This window comes from Lepisosteus oculatus, chromosome 3 (assembly GCF_040954835.1).
Source record: "Lepisosteus oculatus isolate fLepOcu1 chromosome 3, fLepOcu1.hap2, whole genome shotgun sequence".
NCBI lineage: Eukaryota > Metazoa > Chordata > Actinopteri > Semionotiformes > Lepisosteidae > Lepisosteus > Lepisosteus oculatus.
In genome coordinates this window covers 13,789,632-13,808,993 of record NC_090698.1, presented here as the reverse complement: position 1 = coordinate 13,808,993, position 19,362 = coordinate 13,789,632, and the positions used below count along the sequence as shown (strand labels likewise).

The 19,362-nt window shown below is 39.8% G+C and overlaps 1 protein-coding gene across 13 annotated transcripts in view; it reads left to right on the top strand.

The window, feature by feature from the left end:
* pdlim5a (PDZ and LIM domain 5a) overlaps positions 1 to 17,462 on the top strand; it is a 128,502-nt gene extending 111,040 nt beyond the window's left edge. For all 13 annotated transcript variants that reach the window (XM_069186904.1, XM_069186894.1, XM_069186899.1 and 10 more), the window contains 5 exons: positions 3,123 to 3,339; positions 6,576 to 6,756; positions 9,894 to 10,014; positions 10,711 to 10,826; positions 12,753 to 17,462. In XM_069186904.1, the coding sequence (XP_069043005.1) occupies positions 3,123 to 3,339; positions 6,576 to 6,756; positions 9,894 to 10,014; positions 10,711 to 10,826; positions 12,753 to 12,842 (725 nt within the window). In that variant the 3' untranslated portion in view covers positions 12,843 to 17,462. The remainder of the gene's footprint in view (positions 1 to 3,122; positions 3,340 to 6,575; positions 6,757 to 9,893; positions 10,015 to 10,710; positions 10,827 to 12,752) is intronic.
* Positions 17,463 to 19,362: the final 1,900 nt, after the last annotated feature.

Here is a 19,362-nt window from a genome sequence, read left to right as displayed (position 1 = left end):
CTCTCCAGAATCCTAGCTTTAAAAATGCAGCCTTTCTCCAAAGAAACATACAAGATATACTTTTAAAATGCAAAAAAAAAACTCATACGTTAGGCCCACCTTAGTTTTTCTGGCATAAGTATGGGCAATGCTTTAAGATAAATATTTTTTAAAAGACCTTTGTGGTCTTATAATTGAGATTTGTGGCTGTTGCCTTGCCCCTGCCAGATTGGCCCTGTTGTCTGAGACTAGCTGTCGTATAGACGAGGAGGAGAGTCTGGTGAAACGAACAGTGTTTTCCTAACAGTATAAGTGGGGCCTCGGGAGAACCCTAAAGAGCTGGACGCTGACACAGCACCGCAGATGCAGTTTATTATGGGTACAGCTGCCCAGTAACCCAAGGCAACAAAGGAGGGCTTCTTTGGAAGGCCCACACGGCACCAGGTGGCACACAGCTCGTAGCCTGCAGGTTTAGCGCTCAATGGCTGAGGTTAGCCTTCCAAGGCACTTGTTGGGCAGCCTGCGAGGTGCTTATGGCTTGTAGGGAAGGGCTATAGATCACAGTTGCACACGCTCCATTCCCGGCAGTCTCACCAGCTTTTATGGCATTGTGGGCCAAATAGCTTCTCTTGGGGAAAAATGTGAAAATTGTTTTAGTAAAAACACATAAATAAAGGTTTGTGTAAGTACAGTGTGTACAGTGAGTGTTGGCATGCTGTATTTGAAACCAGATTACCAGTTGCTGTATATTTGAAGAAGGATAGGCCTGGAGGTTTAGGAAAAAAATGCCTTCTGCTAGTTTGTCAGTGGATGGCTTAATGATGAAAACATGGAGATTGGAGAAGGAAAAATGTGTAGGAGCCAAATGAGTGGAAAGGTTTCCTCTCATTTTCTGCCCTTTGCTTATTTTTGGTGTGGATTTCACAAAGTCTGTTTGACTGTGTTGTATATTTTCTAACAGCTAATTATTATGCTTTTCAATTTAAACAAGCATTTTTGGCAGGACCAATGAATTACAGTGTTGCCAAAGAAGTGACAATTAGTAAGACGTGTACAGACATTTAGAACAAAAACATAGTATTCGAGAGGCTGACTCCCAGGCTGTGACAGGAGATCACATAATGGGCTGCAGCTCTATTGTGTTCCTCCCCCCTTCCCCCAGCAGGTTTGGAAGCTGTTTGGATTCTGGCAGGTGTGGGAATTCTGGGATTAGATTAGTTATTTTAGGGAAGAGTGTTTGTCAGTGACACAGCCTCATGGCTCCTGGGTCCTGGGTTTTACATGAGGGCGTCGTCTGGGTCGGGTTTGCAAGCTCCCCATGCTTGCGTGTCCTCTCTGGGTGTTCCGGATTCTTCACAAATCCCTGAGCTTCCGAGACAGGCTGCTGCCACCCTGACCAGGAACATGCATCTTTCTGACAGTGGACAGGGGAAAGATGTGTCCCTTAGCATTTCATCCTCTTAACAAGCCTGTCGTGTACAGCATGCTTGGAAATTCAGAAGCACTGAAATTAAGCAGCATCTGTTAAATGCAACTCAAATGAAAGAATACTTGTGAAAGGAAATGAAGTTTCTGCACGTTAGAAGTTGTCTCTGTGTCATGTCCAAGGAATGTTTGATTAATTCAATCAGTCCAAAAATATTGCTTTCACTGCTTCTCGTGCATTGTCTAGAGGCCGGCGAACTGCTGCTGGTGCAGGTGCTGCACAAGTGCGCTGACTTCTTCAGACCTGATGCAAACATACATATATCCATGAGGCTGACTAACCTGTGAGCCAATGGATTGTGGAACCCAAACCCCATCAAATATTTGCTTCAAAATCGTGAATGATGATGCAGGAAGTAAGGCGGTTAAATATAAAGTAAATGAAGGGCTTTCAAATATTCCAGAATCTTCACAGAGGAAAGTGTAGTAAAGCAGAATGATGGGGCACGGACTCCAGAGTCCACTTTGACATAATGACATTGCTCTTACGTGATCCTTAAACACATAGCTTCATTCACTGGAGATTATTAGGAGACCATGATTGGCAGAGGCCAGTGGGAAATTTGGCCAGGACGCCGGGGTTACACCCCTACCATTTTCGAGAAACACCCTGGGATATTTAATTATTTTTAATGAGTCAGGACCTTGATTTTAATTCTCATCCGAAGGACGGCGCCTTCTTACAGTATCATGTCCCCTGTCACTATACTGGGGCACAGGGTTAACACCTCCTGCTGGCCCCACTAACACCTCTTCCAGCAGCAACCTCAGTGTTTCCCAGGAGGTCTCCCATCCAGGTACTGACCAGGCTCACACCTGCTTAGCTTCAGTGGGTTGCCAGCTGTGAGTTGCAGGGTGATATGGCTGCTGCTAGTACTCAAAACTCGAGACGTATCCCCTCATCTCTACTAAAACCCTAGCCCTGTCCTTACAGACATTTACAATGGTATGTCATAGTTGGATCTGATTACTGCAGGGTGACTCAGAAGCTGACATGGTCAAAATATAGTAAAGCATGCAGCTGTATGAGACATTATGGTGCACATCTATAGAGAGAATAGTGCCTTATAAGACCACGGGGAAAGTCCAGAATGACCATGTGGACCATTATTGATTATTCTGTATTATTCACAAAAACTGGCTGTTAAAGTGAGAGGTAATTTAACAAAACCTAATTCATCTTCACACCCTGCCTGCATTCTCACTGGTTCCCTGGTTCCTCATCAGATGATGGTTCCACGGCTGTCACAGTGCCAAGGCTGTACTGGCTGCTGCTCTTGGGTGGGACGATTGAAGTGCAGGTGTTTACGTCTTTCTCAGACCCTTCACTCCTTAACAGGAGAAAAATTGCATTTTAAGGACTTTTTGCATTGAATAAAAGACATGAGAAACTGAAATTTACTGAAGCAAACAACCCGAACGTCTAATAGTGAGTGAAAGTTCTGATAATAAGTGAAAGTAGTTTGTATTTCAAAGTGCAACACAGAAAGCAGAAGTGATCCTTTCTGTTTTCCAAATCAAATTACTCATTTTCAAGCTAAAATTAAAGCTATCATAAGATAAAAATAAGTTGTTATTGAGAGTAGGAAGCGCCTCTGTGATTTTGGATTAATTTTTTTTTTAAGTCATGTTTTATCCTCTATGCTCCTTTTCTGTAGCATCAAGCTTCCCTAAGGCCACTCCAAATACTGGCCATGTGGCCCCAGCATTTGGGCACATGACCAACAGCACCCCCAAGGCTCCAGTGGCCCCGGCAGCCGTCTGTTCTGCCCCCCAGCCTCACCCCACAGATGAGGACACCCTGGTGCAGAGGGCTGAGCACATCCCAGCAGGAAAGCGGACCCCCATGTGTGGGCACTGCAACATGGTCATCAGGTGAGTATCGTGCTGCTGGTTTCCCATGAGTCCGTGGTGCTCCTAGCATGGTCCTCTGCTGCTCTTCAGTCTGGATCCAGAGAGTCTGGAGCATCTGGGTTTTGTTAAGCCTAGATGTCCTGCTGCAGGAGTGCATAGCCCAGGCTTTAACATTGCAGTGATGACAAACCCAGTACCTGATGTTCTCTTTGAGTATAAGAAGAAAGCTTTTGGCACAGTCTTGAGTGAATACGATATAAATATTACTATGTTAAAATATTTCATTATGGGATTTTGGATTGATTAGAAATAAAAAAAAACATATCCTAATGAAAGGCTACACTGCTGTTTAAAACAGCATTACTCAGTTTACATTTTTTAGTATTTCAACCCTTTGAAGTGCAAGTTACTCAGAGCTGTAGCTCTGAGCATACCTAATGAATATCTAATCTTTCTTCTAAGCATTTTTTTTAAGTCACTGATCAGAAGGATCTGATAAGGATTATACACTTTTGCTCTTAATGGTATAGTTTATCATTTAATTTGCAAAGAGAGTTAAAAGCTAATTAATTTGAAATGACATCCCTGTCGCAGGAAAAGAAAGACGTCACAGTTTGATTCTCTCTTAACATAATTACAGTTCATGCCCTCAGTGAAGCCGTTATTGGAAGGTAGCTAAGAGTGGGATCAAATGGCCCTCCATTGTACACATCTTTTACAGCCAAAATACAGGGCAGGATAACTTACCAGTGTCTGCTGTATAGAATAACAGGCTCTGGCCCTGCCAAAAGGTGTCAGTGTCACTGGAGTTTAAAATATCATTGTCTGGATGAAACATTTTCCTGTTGTTTTCCACTTAAGCTAATCATCCTATTTGTAACCTACATCGTAATATCCATTGTCTGTAACGACCTCGCTGCAGGATAGAACTGGCTCCCAGAGCTCACTGAGCTTTTCTGCTGTGGCCTGCAGTGCCAGTCTTAAGTCTCAGACAGCACAGTCAGCTGCAACCTGGCTGGATACTGTCAGCCTACTGCAGAATCAGTAGAGTATTTCAGCAAAAGATTCCAACAAATGTGAGAGATGGAAGTGAACTGTGAGAAATAAGATAATAAAAGTAACTTCAATAAAGAAAACCCATAAACTCATTATGTCGATAAGGTGCAGCTGAGATTATTTAAAACATTAGATACATACATACATTGCAGAGCCCTATGCCAAAAAAAATATCAAAGCACATTGAGCCCATTTGTATAAATTTGGAAAATCTCCTTAAAAATCAATTGATGAGACAGCTATGTCTAGCTGAGCTCTACCTACTCCATACCAATTCCAAAAATACATTAAAATAAAAAAAACATCTACAGATCACCAAAATGATTCTCAGTGAACCTTTACTTTCAACAGCACAGGAAAAATGCATCGTTAAATTTCACAAAAATACTGTACCAAAGAACAATCTTTTATTGAAACTCAGTTCACCTGTCAAGGTGCTCTTCAGCATTTCAGTTGTATATGCAGAGTTTATGATTGTTTACATACAGCAAAATGACTAGGGCCATTTTATGGATGCTGTACATTCAAGCAAATATGCTTCTTGCAAGTGGTGTAGCTGAAGACCTTAGATTGCGTGGAACTTCAGTTAGTGAGCAATGGCAGGGTGGAGCTGTCAGTCCAGTCCTATCAGTCTGATTAAATGGTTACCGAAACCCCCAGCTGACAAGTCAGTGCGTTTCAAGAGGTCTGAAGCTGTTCGTGAGCCAGGTGCGTGGGCTTCAGGTCCACATTTCCCTGAGAAAAGCCCTGAGTCCCTGCAGCATCAGGGAACCATCACTCTTTCCCTCCTTCTGTGACATCAACACCATCCCATCACCCTGCTGACATGAAGAGAAGAGAGCACTTTGTTGTACATTAGGACTGGTATTGTTTGGTCCCAGCCTGGCTGAAAGGCAGGGCTGTCAATAGGTGCTGGTACGGAGGTTAAAGGAGAGTATCAGGTTAGGGCAGCCCATTCACGGCCCTGACACACTTACAGATGTACTGTAGCAGTAATTCCAGCCTGGTTCAAGATCCATCCTCTTTACTTCTCTCTCAGCCTAGTCTTAGTAGTTTTATAAGAGAATGTGATTATAGTACTCATGGTTTAGTTAAAAACTCCCTAAAATGTGGTTTCTTTTTCAACATTTTTTCCACTTTCAAACATTTAGACTCAATACTTAAACAGTTGTTTTGGTATGATAAATAAAATGCAGTCTGTAATTTGTTTTTATAATAATCACATATATGGTGTGAAATGATTCATACCAAATTAGAAACTTCAATAAAGCAGGTATTCATCCTTGGGGATTAGTATGTAAACAGTGCATTACAGTTATGTAACTGTAACACTGTTAAAAAAAGATGTATTTTTAGCCTGTTGGAAATTAATCTGAAATAAGGTGCAAAAACCTAACACAGACCTGCATTTTAACTCCCAGGACAGACAAAACTCAGTTCAATGCTACTGATCCAAGAACTGAAAACTGGTAAATTATTGTTTACTGTATAAAGTTTTGTGACATTGTCTCAGACAAACAAAGGAGTTTATAATTCAAACATATATTTCTGAGGCATACACATATTCCATTTTTGTATTCATCTCTCTCTTGCAGCTCTGTACCAGTTTGCAACTTAAGCAGTTGTTTAAGGTGCTGAACCATACAACTCTGTCAGATCTGGGTCTCTAACTGTACATTTTGAATGTGAGCTTTTGCACTGGACACTGTTCAACAGATAACAAGGGCTGCTGTGCAGTATGTAATGAACTTGTGCTGTCCAGCAGGAACACAGAGCCAGTGTTAACCACCTCAAAACAGCTGTTCTCATTCCATTGTCTCTTTGCTTTATTGTGTTGTATGAGGAATGTACAGATGTGCAATAGGTTTGGAGTTCTTTTAGGACATCCTGGCACAAATTTCTCCATTTTCACACTGCAAGTATTGTTGTATTCAAGTTTCTGATGTACTGTATCACGGTGTGTTAAACTGTTTAGTAACTTGAAACAACAACACACCTCATTTTTTGGCATTTTTGTTCTAATAACTATTGATATGCTGTTTGGTTATTTAATTATTTCTGTCAAATGAATCAGATTGGCTAATATTGTTTTGCCCATGAACTTCAGAGGGTCAGATTTAAACACCCTAGATGTGCCCATGCAGTTAGCCCACACACAGTGTTGAACATTAGTCCTCTTATTATCTCTCTTTTGCTTTTAGAGGTCCATTCCTGCTTGCTTTGGGCAAGGCCTGGCACCCAGAGGAGTTTAACTGTGCTCACTGCAAGACCTCCCTGGCCGAAATCGGCTTTGTGGAAGAGAAGGGGTCTGTGTACTGTGAGCACTGCTATGAGCAGTTCTTCGCTCCTACCTGTGGCCGCTGTCAGCGAAAGATTCTTGGGGTGAGTCCTGAAGACAGCAGTGAACGTGCTGCATGTTGCCACAGAATGTGATCCTGTTTCCAGGGATTACTGTCACACCAAAAGCTCTTTGAGTTCTTAAGGGCAGTAATGTACTGTACTGTGAATTCAAAATCGCTCTTGAACATGGACTTGTAGTAAATAAACCTGTGTGGTCAAAAGGACATAAACAAGCCTATATGCTGTAGTAAACAAACTTTCAAGACAGAAATGAGGTCTTGTCATAGGAACCTACATAAAATAAAAGACAAGTGCCATAAAAAAGCCCTTGGTATAGCTCCTGATCTCTATGGGTAAAATACAGACACATTCCAGCCTTCAGAACTAGACTTACAGGAAATCGACTTTTGAACTTGTTACATAGATTTAAAAGAATCTCAGTTTTCTATGAAAACTCTATCATGGTATTGATATCAAAACTCTGTTGATGGTATAATGTAACTTTTTTTGTTTAGAAAGAGGTGCAGACATTCATTATGAGAAAGCTGGAGCCTTCAGTGAGGACACACTGTCATATTAATTAACTAGGCGATGGTATACTGTATATCATTGTAATCCCCTTTTCTCACTGCCCAGCTGTGTGGAATAAGTATGTGCATCTAATCTTAATCATGTGGCTTTCGAGGGACGGGAGTGATAGTCAGATGTGTCAGAATTAGCACTAGAGAGCTGTTTGAAGCTGACCAACACATGATGATTAAGGCAGGCTTGTTCTCCTGGGGCTGTTAAGAGGTCAGCAGCCACAGTTCGGAATGGTGGTAGGTAAGAGCCAACAGATGCCAAAATGGTTACTGTGCTGCTTGTGCCCTGTACAGCCGAGCACTTAAAATTGTGCATTATTCCTGTAAAGATGCAATGTTGTATGCAAAGTTATACAGTCAACTTCTGGAGTATCTCTGAGTACTAGCAGCAGCCATATCACTCTGCAACTCACAACTGGCAACCCACTGAAGCTAAGCAGGTGTGAGCCTGGTCAGTACCTGGATTGTAGACCTCTTGGGAAAATGCTGGAAGAGGTGTTAGTGGGGCCAGCCAGGGGCACTCACCCTGCGGTCCATGTGGGTCCTAATGCCCCAGTATAGTGACGGGGACGTATTGTACTGACTATACTGTAAACAGGCGCCGTCCTTTGGATGAGACGTAAAACCAAGGTCCTGACTCTCTGTGGTCATTAAAAATCCTAGGGCGTTTCTCGTAAAGAATAGGGGTGTAACCCCGGCGTCCTGGCCAAATTTCCCATTGGCCCTTACCAATCATGGCCTCCTAATAATCCCCCTCTATGAATTGGCTTCATTACTCTGCTCTCCTCACCACTGATAGCTGATGTGTGGTGAGCGTTCTGGCACACTATGGCTGCTGTCGCATCATCCAGGTGGATGCTGCACACTGGTGGTGGTGGTAGAGGGGAGTCCCCATTACCTGTAAAGCGCTTTGAGTGGAGTGTCCAGAAAAGCACTATATAAGTGTAAGCAATTATTATTATTATTATTATTATTATTATTACTAACTACACAAAATTTCTTGATGGATTTTCACAAAGCAAATGTTCCTCTCAGAATCTCTGCAGTATTAATTTGCAGTTTTGAGAAGCCGGTTAACTTGATTTATGGCAATGGGTGGTGGAGAATTTTTTTTAAGGTCAATAAATGATGGGAATATATATTTTAAGAAGGAACAGGGCATTTGAGACTGAAATTATCACAAAATTCTTTGGCTACTTTTTTATGGTAAATATATTTATATATTTTATGTTTTTCAAAACCGCAGTGAAGGGCCATATATACACAATTTACCCCCATGCAGTGTTGGGATGTAACAGATTAAGTACTAGTAATCAGATTACTAAATATCTGTAATGTGTTGCAATTACCTGCCTTAAGTAATGTAATTAGAGCTCAGACAAGGTAATGACAAGCATCTAGCCATTACCTTTTGGTATTTTTGTGGAAAAGAGAAGCAGGCAATGGAAAAAGAGCTCATGGAGGAGAAGGAGTATATTACAAGTGTGAATACAGTGGATTGTACTCCTTCAATCCCCTGTGACAGCCAGGTCTCTTTATAGCAAAGACAACACCCTGCAGATCTCAGCCCTGCTCAGTGAAGTGGCCAGCAAACCAGGCTGAAATTAAACCCAGCTGGTTAAAGGTTTGTGTTCCTGCAGACATTTCAGATGGACCCTCAAATGATTTGTTTAAGAGAGCTGGAATAGTTTGTAAAATCATCCCAGCTGTCTGGAAGGTTGCTGTGTTGTACAGAAAACATAGAAACAATAACACATAGTTCTATTAATGAATTATGACAAACTTGCTTGTAGTCTATTTCTGGTATTCCTTGAAGCTTTTTGTAACTGTTGGTCTATAGCTGTTGCCAGTATTTGCAACAGTGTAGGATATTTATGTTCCCAGTTCACTGATGGCAAAAGAACAAAATGTAATTCTAAAACTAATTTCATAATTTTATTGCAGCTTGGTTAGTGGTAGGGAGGTTGTGGTATTTTTGCCCTCACTTATGTTTTAGAATTTGAGCTACAGACAAACACATGCTTAAGTGAGACTCATTTTTGTGTAATTGTTTCTTATAGATGAAGAGCTTACTTTGACATCGGTAGCTACAGTATAACAATTACATAAAATCTCTGCTTTTTTACACAAATCAGCATTTTTAAATAGTGATTTGTACAGTATGTGGATTTTTTGTGGATCTCAACCACAATGATGATGTCTGCCTAGTTAATTTTTTCAAAAGTAAGGAGCCCTTCTGTCGTATTTAATTTGCTTTCTGTTAGATGTTTTATCCAAGAATAAGGGAGTCTTGCCCCATTTTTGTATAACACTTCTTGTTATCAGCATTTAAATGCATTTCATCTTCATTTTTCTATTGTACTGTACTTAAACTGCTCCAGTAAATGACTAAATGAATCTGTCTCCCAGTCTCATTTGTAAATGAGAACGTATTCTCAATTAACTGATCTGCTTCATAAAGGATGTAAATTGCTGTGACCCAAGGGTTAACCTGAATGCTGATCTCTTGAACCAGTGATGGTTTTGTAATAATGGAATGTAGCTTTCTTGTGGAACAGAGATGAGTAAACAGTGTGCTGTCGTTGCTTTGTCCCACAGGAGATTATCAATGCCCTGAAGCAGACCTGGCATGTCTACTGCTTCCTGTGCGCTGCATGTCAGCAGCCCATCCGCAACAACGTCTTCCACCTGGAAGATGGCGAGCCCTACTGTGACAGAGGTAAAAACTGCTGCTCCCGAGACTCCTAAAGAAACAGGACAGGGGATCGTGAGGCTACATTTCTCTTTTGTGAGGTGCCAAACACACAACAGGGCACCTAAAAATCAAACACTGGACAGAATAGCAGTAGGTTACATAATAATTATAAGAAAATAGCACTTGTATACTGTAGGTTGTCCAGTGGACATGGGGGAAAAGAAAATGTAAATTCAAAGAAATCTATTCTGACCTGCATTAAATATGTACAGTATGTACAGAATTCCCTAATATTAAAGTTCTCCTAAATTAAATGTTACTCAGTAAAGTTGAAAACTTCCTGTTTGTTTTAATTGCCTTCCATTTTCGTTTTTCATTCTTGGATACAATTTTGAACCATCCATGCACATAAAAACATATTGATCTCAGAAGATACATTATAGTGTTGCTGAGTTGTCAGATTTTGAACTTGTTAGCAGTTCTGGCAAATCAAAACAGACATAATTATTGAATAGTTTAATCTCTGTATTGAAGTATGCCCATTCAGCTACATCTGATGCAGGACTCTCTTTGAACAAGCTCATTAATCGTCCAATTGGTGCAGTACCTGAGGTAGGCTGAAACAGGAGGAGGAGCATTTTCTTGGTCCTGCTTCACTAGGCTCTTAGCTACAGACCAATAAGTAAACTGCCCAACTGTTTGCTCTTGTTTTTTTCACAGACTATTACAATCTGTTTGGTACGAGCTGTCATGGTTGTGACTTCCCCATTGAGGCTGGGGACAAGTTTCTGGAAGCCTTGGGCTACACTTGGCATGACACCTGCTTTGTCTGTGCGGTATGTCAGTGTGTGTAATGTCTGCCTGAGTTTAAACTAAAGTATTGCTTGGAGAACAGATGGTAAAATGTTACAGTTTATTGAAAAGAATCATTTGATGTTTCTAATGCAATAGGTTCTTTTATTTTGTGTTGTCTGTTCTTATTTCTGACAATGCTGCTGCATGCTTACAGTGCCTTGGGAAAGTATTCGGCCCCCTTGAACTTTTCAACCTTTTGCCACATTTCAGGCTTCAAACATAAAGATATAAATTTTTTATTTTATGTGAAGAATCACCAACAAGTGGGACACAATTGTGAAGTTTAACGAAATCTATTGGATTTTTGAAACTTTTTTAACTAATAAAAAAATGAAAAGTGGGGCGTGCAAAATTATTCGGCCCCTTTACTTTCAGTGCAGCAAACTCACTCCAGAAGTTCAGCGAGGATCTCTGAATGATCCAATGTTGTCCTAAATGACTGATGGTGATAAATAGAATCCACCTGTGTGTAATCAAGTCTCTGTATAAATGCACCTGCTCTGTGATAGTCTCAAGGTTCTGTTGAAAGCGCAGAGAGCATCATGAAGACCAAGGAACACACCAGGCAGGTCCGTAATACTGTTGTGGAGAAGTTTAAAGCCGGATTTGGATACAAAAAGATTTCCCAAGCTTCAAACATCCCAAGGAGCACTGTGCAAGCGATCATCTTGAAATGGAAGGAGTATCAGACCACTGCAAATCTACCAAGACCTGGCCGTCCCTCTAAACTTTCAGCTCAGACAAGGAGAAGACTGATCAGAGATGCAGCCAAGAGGCCCATGATCACTCTGGATGAACTGCAGAGAACTACAGCTGAGGTGGGAGAGTCTGTCCATAGGACAACAATCAGTCTTACACTGCACAAATCTGGCCTTTATGGAAGAGTGGCAAGAAGAAAGCCATTTCTCAAAGATATCCATAAAAAGTCTCGTCTAAAGTTTGCCACAAGCCACCTGGGAGACACCCCAAACATGTGGAAGAAGGTGCTCTGGTCAGATGAAACCAAAATCGAACTTTTTGGCCACAATGCAAAACGATATGTTTGGCGTAAAAGCAACACAGCTCATCACCCTCAACACACCATCCCCACTGTCAAACATGGTGGTGGCAGCATCATGGTTTGGGCCTGCTTTTCTTCAGCAGGGACAGGGAAGATGGTTAAAATTGAGGGGAAGATGGATGCAGCCAAATACAGGACCATTCTGGATGAAAACCTGTTGGAGTCTGCAAAAGACCTGAAACTGGGACGGAGATTTATCTTCCAACAAGACAATGATCCCAAACATACAGCAAAATCTACAAAGGAATGGTTCACAAATAAACGTATCCAGGTGTTTGAATGGCCAAGTCAAAGTCCAGACCTGATCCAATCGAGAATCTGTGGAAAGAGCTGAAAACTGCTGTTCACAAACGCTCTCCATCCAACCTCACTGAGCTCGAGCTGTTTTGCAAGGAAGAATGGGCAAGAATTTCAGTCTCTCGATGTGCAAAACTGATAGAGACATACCCCAAGCGACTTGCAGCTGTAATCGCAGCAAAAGGTGGCTCTACAAAGTATTAACGCAAGGGGGCCGAATAATTTTGCACGCCCCACTTTTCATTTTTTTATTAGTTAAAAAAGTTTCAAAAATCCAATAGATTTCGTTCCACTTCACAATTGTGTCCCACTTGTTGGTGATTCTTCACATAAAATAAAAAAATTATATCTTTATGTTTGAAGCCTGAAATGTGGCAAAAGGTTGAAAAGTTCAAGGGGGCCGAATACTTTCGCAAGGCACTGTATATGGGCCAAAGGAATTGTGAAGTTTGTAAGCTTGTTTAATCTCTGTAAAAAAAGATGTTGAAACTTTATTTTCTGAGGGGGGGGAGTGCACAATTCTGATGGCATTTTTGTTTGTTTTGTTAAGGTGTGTTGTACAAGTCTGGAAGGCCAGGCTTTCTTCTCCAAAAAGGATAAGCCGCTTTGCAAGAAACACGCACACACTGTCAGAATCTGAGTACCTTGATTCCTTGATTCTGCAAGTCCTGTGAAAGAAGAAGAAGGAAAGGAGAATATGCTCACCGGCTGTTGAGATGCTTTGTTCTAAAGAATGATTCTTACTTTCTTATGGACCTTATTTTTGAGAAATATTTGGTGTTGGGGCTTTGTTTCTTTCTCTTTTCCTCTTCCAAAAGTTAATGCAACATTCAATACCAATTGATAAGTTATGTCCAGTTGGTCAGTGCTACTTTGGGTGACGCAAAATACAATTTTTAGTGCACGAACCAACAGAGAATCAAGTTAATGGTGTCAATTAATTTTAAAAACTGAGAGTGAAAGTAGAGATGGATTGGGATAACAAATTGTGTTTCATTTCCACGTGTTAGCTGAAATGTTCTGTGCCAAAATTAATCCACAGCAATCTGAGATCACTATACACACACAAGGCGACAGAGAATGTCCCATTACACAGCTGATCCTCAGGTGCAGGGCATCCACATGCCCTCATTCCACTGCTTGGATATGTCTGCCCTGTTGCTTTATTTCATATTAGTTTAAACACATGGATGGCTGATGACCCAGTCCTGTGAAATGCATTGTTTTTATCCTCCATCAGTGCAGTTTGTGCGGGAGCCCTTGGCTTACAGAGCGAGAAACGGTGAAGACTGCATGTTAAATCTATCACCCTAGCATACTCTATGCTGTGGAGGTCTAGAGGTTCAATACTGCAAACAAATAAAATGAAAACACTTCCTTATATGGATTATATTCCTCCCTTTATGGCTTGCCAGCAACTGTACTATACAGTAGAAGTGAATGAGGGTATCCCACCTCTGTTTTATCTTGTCTTTTAACAAGTTCTCTGTGTGTCAGAACTGTAGTCTCTTTAGAGACTGTTATTTTGATTAAGCTCATATTATCCAACCATTGATTATTAGAAAACCACCTATTTCTGTAGGGGTCATAACTCGGAGCCCAGAGAGGAAGACAGGACAGCACTCTGGATGAGAAGTTAGTATGAATATCTTCTGTCAAAATGCATTAACACCACTGGATTTCATTTGTAATACTGTACAGTAGTTTATTCAAGGTGAGTTTTAATTCACAAGGCTTTGGGTTTTGAAGTATCTCAGCAGTAAAGTGATGAGTACTTTATGCAAGAAGCACTTGTAGTCAAGGAAGGAGTGTCAGTTTAGAAGAATGAGTTCCATTAGTGAAACCACTTCATTGCTTTATTGATAATTGTCTGTGCTCCTTGCCTTTCACTGAAGGATTTCAGAGTTGTTTGATTTAGAGTTGGATTTAAAGTTGGGTATTTCCTCAAAGTTACCCAAAGCAAATAAGTGGATTCTGATTTTTTAATGACAAAAAAAAATGTAAATACTGCAGTGCTAAGCTAGGAGTTCTGAAGCCCCTGTATTGTTAAATGATTCATTAAACATGTTGCAAATGTTTCTCATGTCCTTTAAGTGCGTATTGCACAATAGTCTCAAAGTGCTTTTTTAAAAAAAACTAGTTGATTTAGTGTAATAGTATCTTCCTGATCTGGTTCAGTATTGACTAACAGATCATGTTCTTCCAAGTGCTTTAACAAAAAGGCTTGACCAGACATACTGTACATATTCAGAATAACAGTCTTTGTTCTGCGCTGAAAAGCGGCAGTGTCATCAGTGACCTTCTCCACCAGGAGAAGTGTTTAAGTGAGGAACTGCAGAATCTGTTCGAATTGTAGATCTTTATAAATGGTGGTCAGCTCAGATGGAAATATGCAAACATAATGTCTTAGAATTTCCTCTCACGGAAGAAAAGCAGGCAGTTTCAAATTTTCTTTGAAGTGGTTTCTAATCATTAACTTCTCCTAAAACCCCAGTGAATCTCTTTCTGAATTACCGACATATCTCCTTCCTGTGTAGTTTAAATGCTTCAGATAAAAAGGAATTAAACTGTGGATACAAATAAAGCATCATACTGAACATCTGTAATTTAAAAGACAAAAATGTGTTTCGCATACTTCTTCACTTCTCATCCAGGAGTGCTATGAGGGAACTTTTTTTCTAAGCCACTTTACAAATACACAGCAGCTTAATTGAGCTTGTGCGCTTAATGCCACAGCATGATATAAGCACATACTGTACTGAACAATTCATGTCTGTGGTGTTTGAATTTCAATTTAATAATATGTAATTGTCTGCTACACAGAGAGTTTGATACTGAGTAAAATGCCTGTTTTTCATTTCTTTGTCTTTTCTGAATCGGTGCCGAAATAGGAAATCACAAACCTAGCTGTAACCTTCAAGTTTTGTGGAATTGCTGTGTACTTCACAGGGCATGGCTTAAATATAAGTAAACAATTGCTGCAGATGATAGAATATAAAATGATTGCTTTGCATTATGGTCTTTTGTGTTGTACAGTAAGTCTTTAAGTAAAATCCGCATGCACTGCAATGAAAAATACATTTTCTTTTCTATTGGATACGAAAGAAAACATCAGGGATCATTTTACTAAATACTTCCTATCGTGTATTTATTTTGAAATTCCCAACAAAACTTTTATGCCTTTCAACTTAAAATAGGTTAGTTTTGTGTAATTTATGGACAGTCAGAAGTATGTTTTTTAGAGCAATGCCTGGAAGGTTCAGTCTGACCAAAGATTTCACAGGAGGTCAGGAAGTGTACAGTAGATCACAGCTTAACACAGAGCCAACTGTGTCCAGCAGGCAGGCTTCTATAATAAACTGAGTGAACCTGGTTTTGTAGTACACATGAATTGGAAAACCTTTGGAAGATATTGTAAGTATTTTTCTTGAATGTGATTGTGTAAAAAACAGAAAAAGGTATTGACTGTCTGAACTCAAAAGTAAAAGGCTTTTGTTGTAGATTCATGAGCTTAATGTTTTTATCAGAAAGAAACAGGGCTGTCTAAATTGTCCACACAGTGCTGGAAATCTTTCCTTTCTTCCCCATTGCTAGTCAGATTTTTCAAGCAGAATAAAAATGTAAAGAAAATGGAGGTGACAGAAACCCATAGAGCACATTTGGACTGAGTTATTCATGTGTTGCAAAATTTGTTGTGCTATTCACACTGAAATTCAGCTTAGGTCACTAACTGAATATAAATGTATCGATTGTATATTTATTGAGGCTTCAAGGGATGCACGTGGGTGTTTTTTGTATATTTTAGATGAATGGACAAGTTAAGATCTGTTAACTTTAGATTAGTAGCAGTTGTGCATTTACTGGTTTTCTTTTATGTCTTTTATTTTTAGCTCTGTTTTTCCTACAGTTCTGATATTCCAAAGCCAAATACAAACTTTTGCTTTTGCTGCTATTAAGTGCAGTATATGCACATGAAAACTACATTGGAAATGGTTGCACAACCTTTGGTTTTCATGAAAAGTTAAAAGATGCTTTTGAGCTCAAAAGAAACATTAGATAGGGTGCCAATAATTCTACCATTTGTAGGACAGTAAAATGTTTTCTTAAAATCAATGTTTTTTTTCTTATAAGAGCATACAAAGGATGAGTCAATGTTCATATATACCTGTAGACAAATGTTCATATAAAGTGTTAAATAGTTGGAATTCTTCAATGATGTGTGACCTGTTCACTTAAATGTTATACAAAAGGGGTGTTATGAGTATTTTTTATCTGTGGGAGGAAAAGCTGTATTTTCTTTCTTTAAATTATGAGTAAATTGAAAACAAGAGGGAAAAAAACATCAACAACAAATAACTTGGATGTCCCAAATAATTTTCAACAGATGTGCAACATTTGCAGTCTCAATAACAGGAGGCAGTGACGGGGGGGATAGAGTGATCTGCAGACAAAAGTACATTTTGTCTGTTTGTTTTTTGCAAACAAGAAGAGTTCAAAACAAGAGTGGCAATCCTTTCACAGGCCTTTGATTCTGCCAGCTTGTCTTTTGTTACCTGTTGGTTCCTGTTCAGGTGGCAGTGTGGAGGAGTGTTCAGGGCTCTAGACTTGCATATGGGAGGCTCCAATGCTAGATGAACCACTACTGCTACACTCCCCTTGACCAAATTTTGTTACTGTGATTGCTCAAGTAATGTGGCTAGGTGTATAAATGGATACAATGTACGTCTATTTGGATAAAACCATCAGACAAAGAGCTTTTCCACCCTGAAGTGGCACCAGAAATTGAATGTCCGAGGGTGTGTCTCATATTAGTGCAAGTGTTTGAGACACCATCACAAAACTTTGTGTTAGTTTTAAAATAGTGGATAGTTTTTCTACTTAAAGATCGTAAATAATGTGCTGAATGTCCTCCTCTCTTTGTGGCTTTTCCGTTGTCCTGATATTCATAAAATAAATAACTATTACAGTACGGAACTTGCGGTTTTGTGTTTGCAGTGCTGTTGAACTGAAATATTCCCTGATGGCTTTGCCTGATTAAAAACCATGTTTAAGTGATTATTTAAAAAAAGCAGAGGAAACAATTTCTCCAAAAGAATTTACCATGTTTTGTCCCATGATCTGAACCACAGTTGCCCTCTCCGTCTCTAGAACTGTCCTTACTGTGTTCCTGAAAATGCTTTATTTTCAAAAACTCTTTTATCTCCCAAGTCTCTGTAAGCTTTCACCATTCCAGCAATAAAGTTATGCACTCTTCAAAAAAGGTATCGGCCTGGTGGAACTCTTTTAAAAACACAAATAAAACAAAGGTCCTTGTTGTCATGAGGCATTTTGAACTGCATGTCTTCATGTTTTTCCACAGAGAATCTTACTAGCAGTAGGGTTCTCTTCAGAATTCTGGGCAATTATTTTAATTGCTTTCTTCAGCACATTATATGAGCAGTATATCAAGAAAATGTCCTTGTCTGTCAATTCAAAAAGTAGGACTAACGTGATCAGCTTTTTTGCACACGGGGAATTACAAATAAACAGGTTTAGTAATCTATGCAGGTGATCATGTTTCTGCTTCAGTCTTCCACTGCCCGTTTGACTTCTAAGAACATTGCCTGTCTCATGTGCCACATCTGGACACGAGTTTGAGCCCGGGTCAGGTCTTGTTTTGATGTTGAGGTTGTTTCAACCTGTCCATCACCTTGTTTTCATATTGATTCTTTTTTACCCTACCCTACTTTCTACTGGTTATGTGCAAAAGGTGGGACAAAACTTTTTTACACAAATCGTTTAAAGAAAAAATGTAAATCTGCTGTACAGGGAAGTTCGAGGACCTTAAGTAATACCAGCTTGATTGACATTGTTGCAATGCTGCTGCCCAAATTGTTTTTAAAACTCCATTTATTGGGGAATGTGTTACTTTTTTGTTAACTTACACACTTTTAAACCACCTTTTTTGTTTTTAAAGATGTTGTAAAATTCATTCACACACAAATTAAGAAACTGTGTTGCCCAGGCATTTTAGATCTTGATGAATCACCTGAATAGAATCTGAGAGCACCTGTACTAGTTCCTCTCTTGGGTATCTGGATTATGAGAAGTAGAGGTTTGTCTTTGTCCTGGGAGATACAGCAGCCACTATCTGTCTGTCATAGCCAAAGAGTGAATGGAGGAAACAACACTTAACAACCTTAGGGACTATCACAGTGGCGATTGGTTAGGAAATGATGCATGATAAAAAAAGATCTTCACAAACATGAACGCAATCTTTTGCAAAAACATTCACCCTCAGTAGTTGGTTTATTGTCTACCTAAGTCTCCTTCTTGGCACATAAAGAATCATAGAAGAAAATGCAGAAAAATGATTCCACTAGTGTGACAGTTGTCTCACTTCCCCAGCCTTGTCTAACTTTCATCAGTCAGAGCAGTCTGTTCTGCAATGAAAAGTTCCTGTATCTTCAGTTTATAACAGTGGCATTCGCACCTTGAAGCTTGGTCTGATCAGATCTCAGGAACTCAGAATAGAGGGATCTGGTTAGTACTAGGCCAGTATCCTCAAAGGAGTTCCAGTTTCCTGTTGTAAGTGTTGGTGGTGGACCAGTAGGAGGCATCTTCCCTCTGGATCTGAATTTAAAAAAAAAAACAGTTTCATAGAATACTGACTACTGTCATATGAGCGTGTATTTGGATGAGATGTTAAACTAAGGCCCTGGGTACTTGGTCTTTAAAGATCCCACAGCACTGTTTGTAGGAGAATTGTAATTAATAAGCAATATCAATGTTTTAAAGATGCATCGCTCAATTAACCTATTAATTAATTTCGGTTCCAGGTCAATTTCAAAATCCTACTCTCTCTCAAAGTGTCCTGAGGTTATGGGGCCTGGGTGGCTGCTAATGCAGAAACAGAGACACAAAAGTCTAAAGAAGCAACCATCAAGTGATAGACAGTTCAGTCAGGAAAAAAAGCAGCAGTTTACAGGGGTCCCACTGGGCGGGATCAGGGTTGGAGCCAATATCTAGTTATTCTTGAAGGTCATCCTATAAACCTCTTATTTAAACACTTGTAACAGGTGTTTGATCAATTAAGCAATTTTTCTTTCAGTATTGGGGACACTTGTCCTTGCGGGCTGAAGAATGTTATATTTTTTTGTTAAATGATCTCTACATTACTT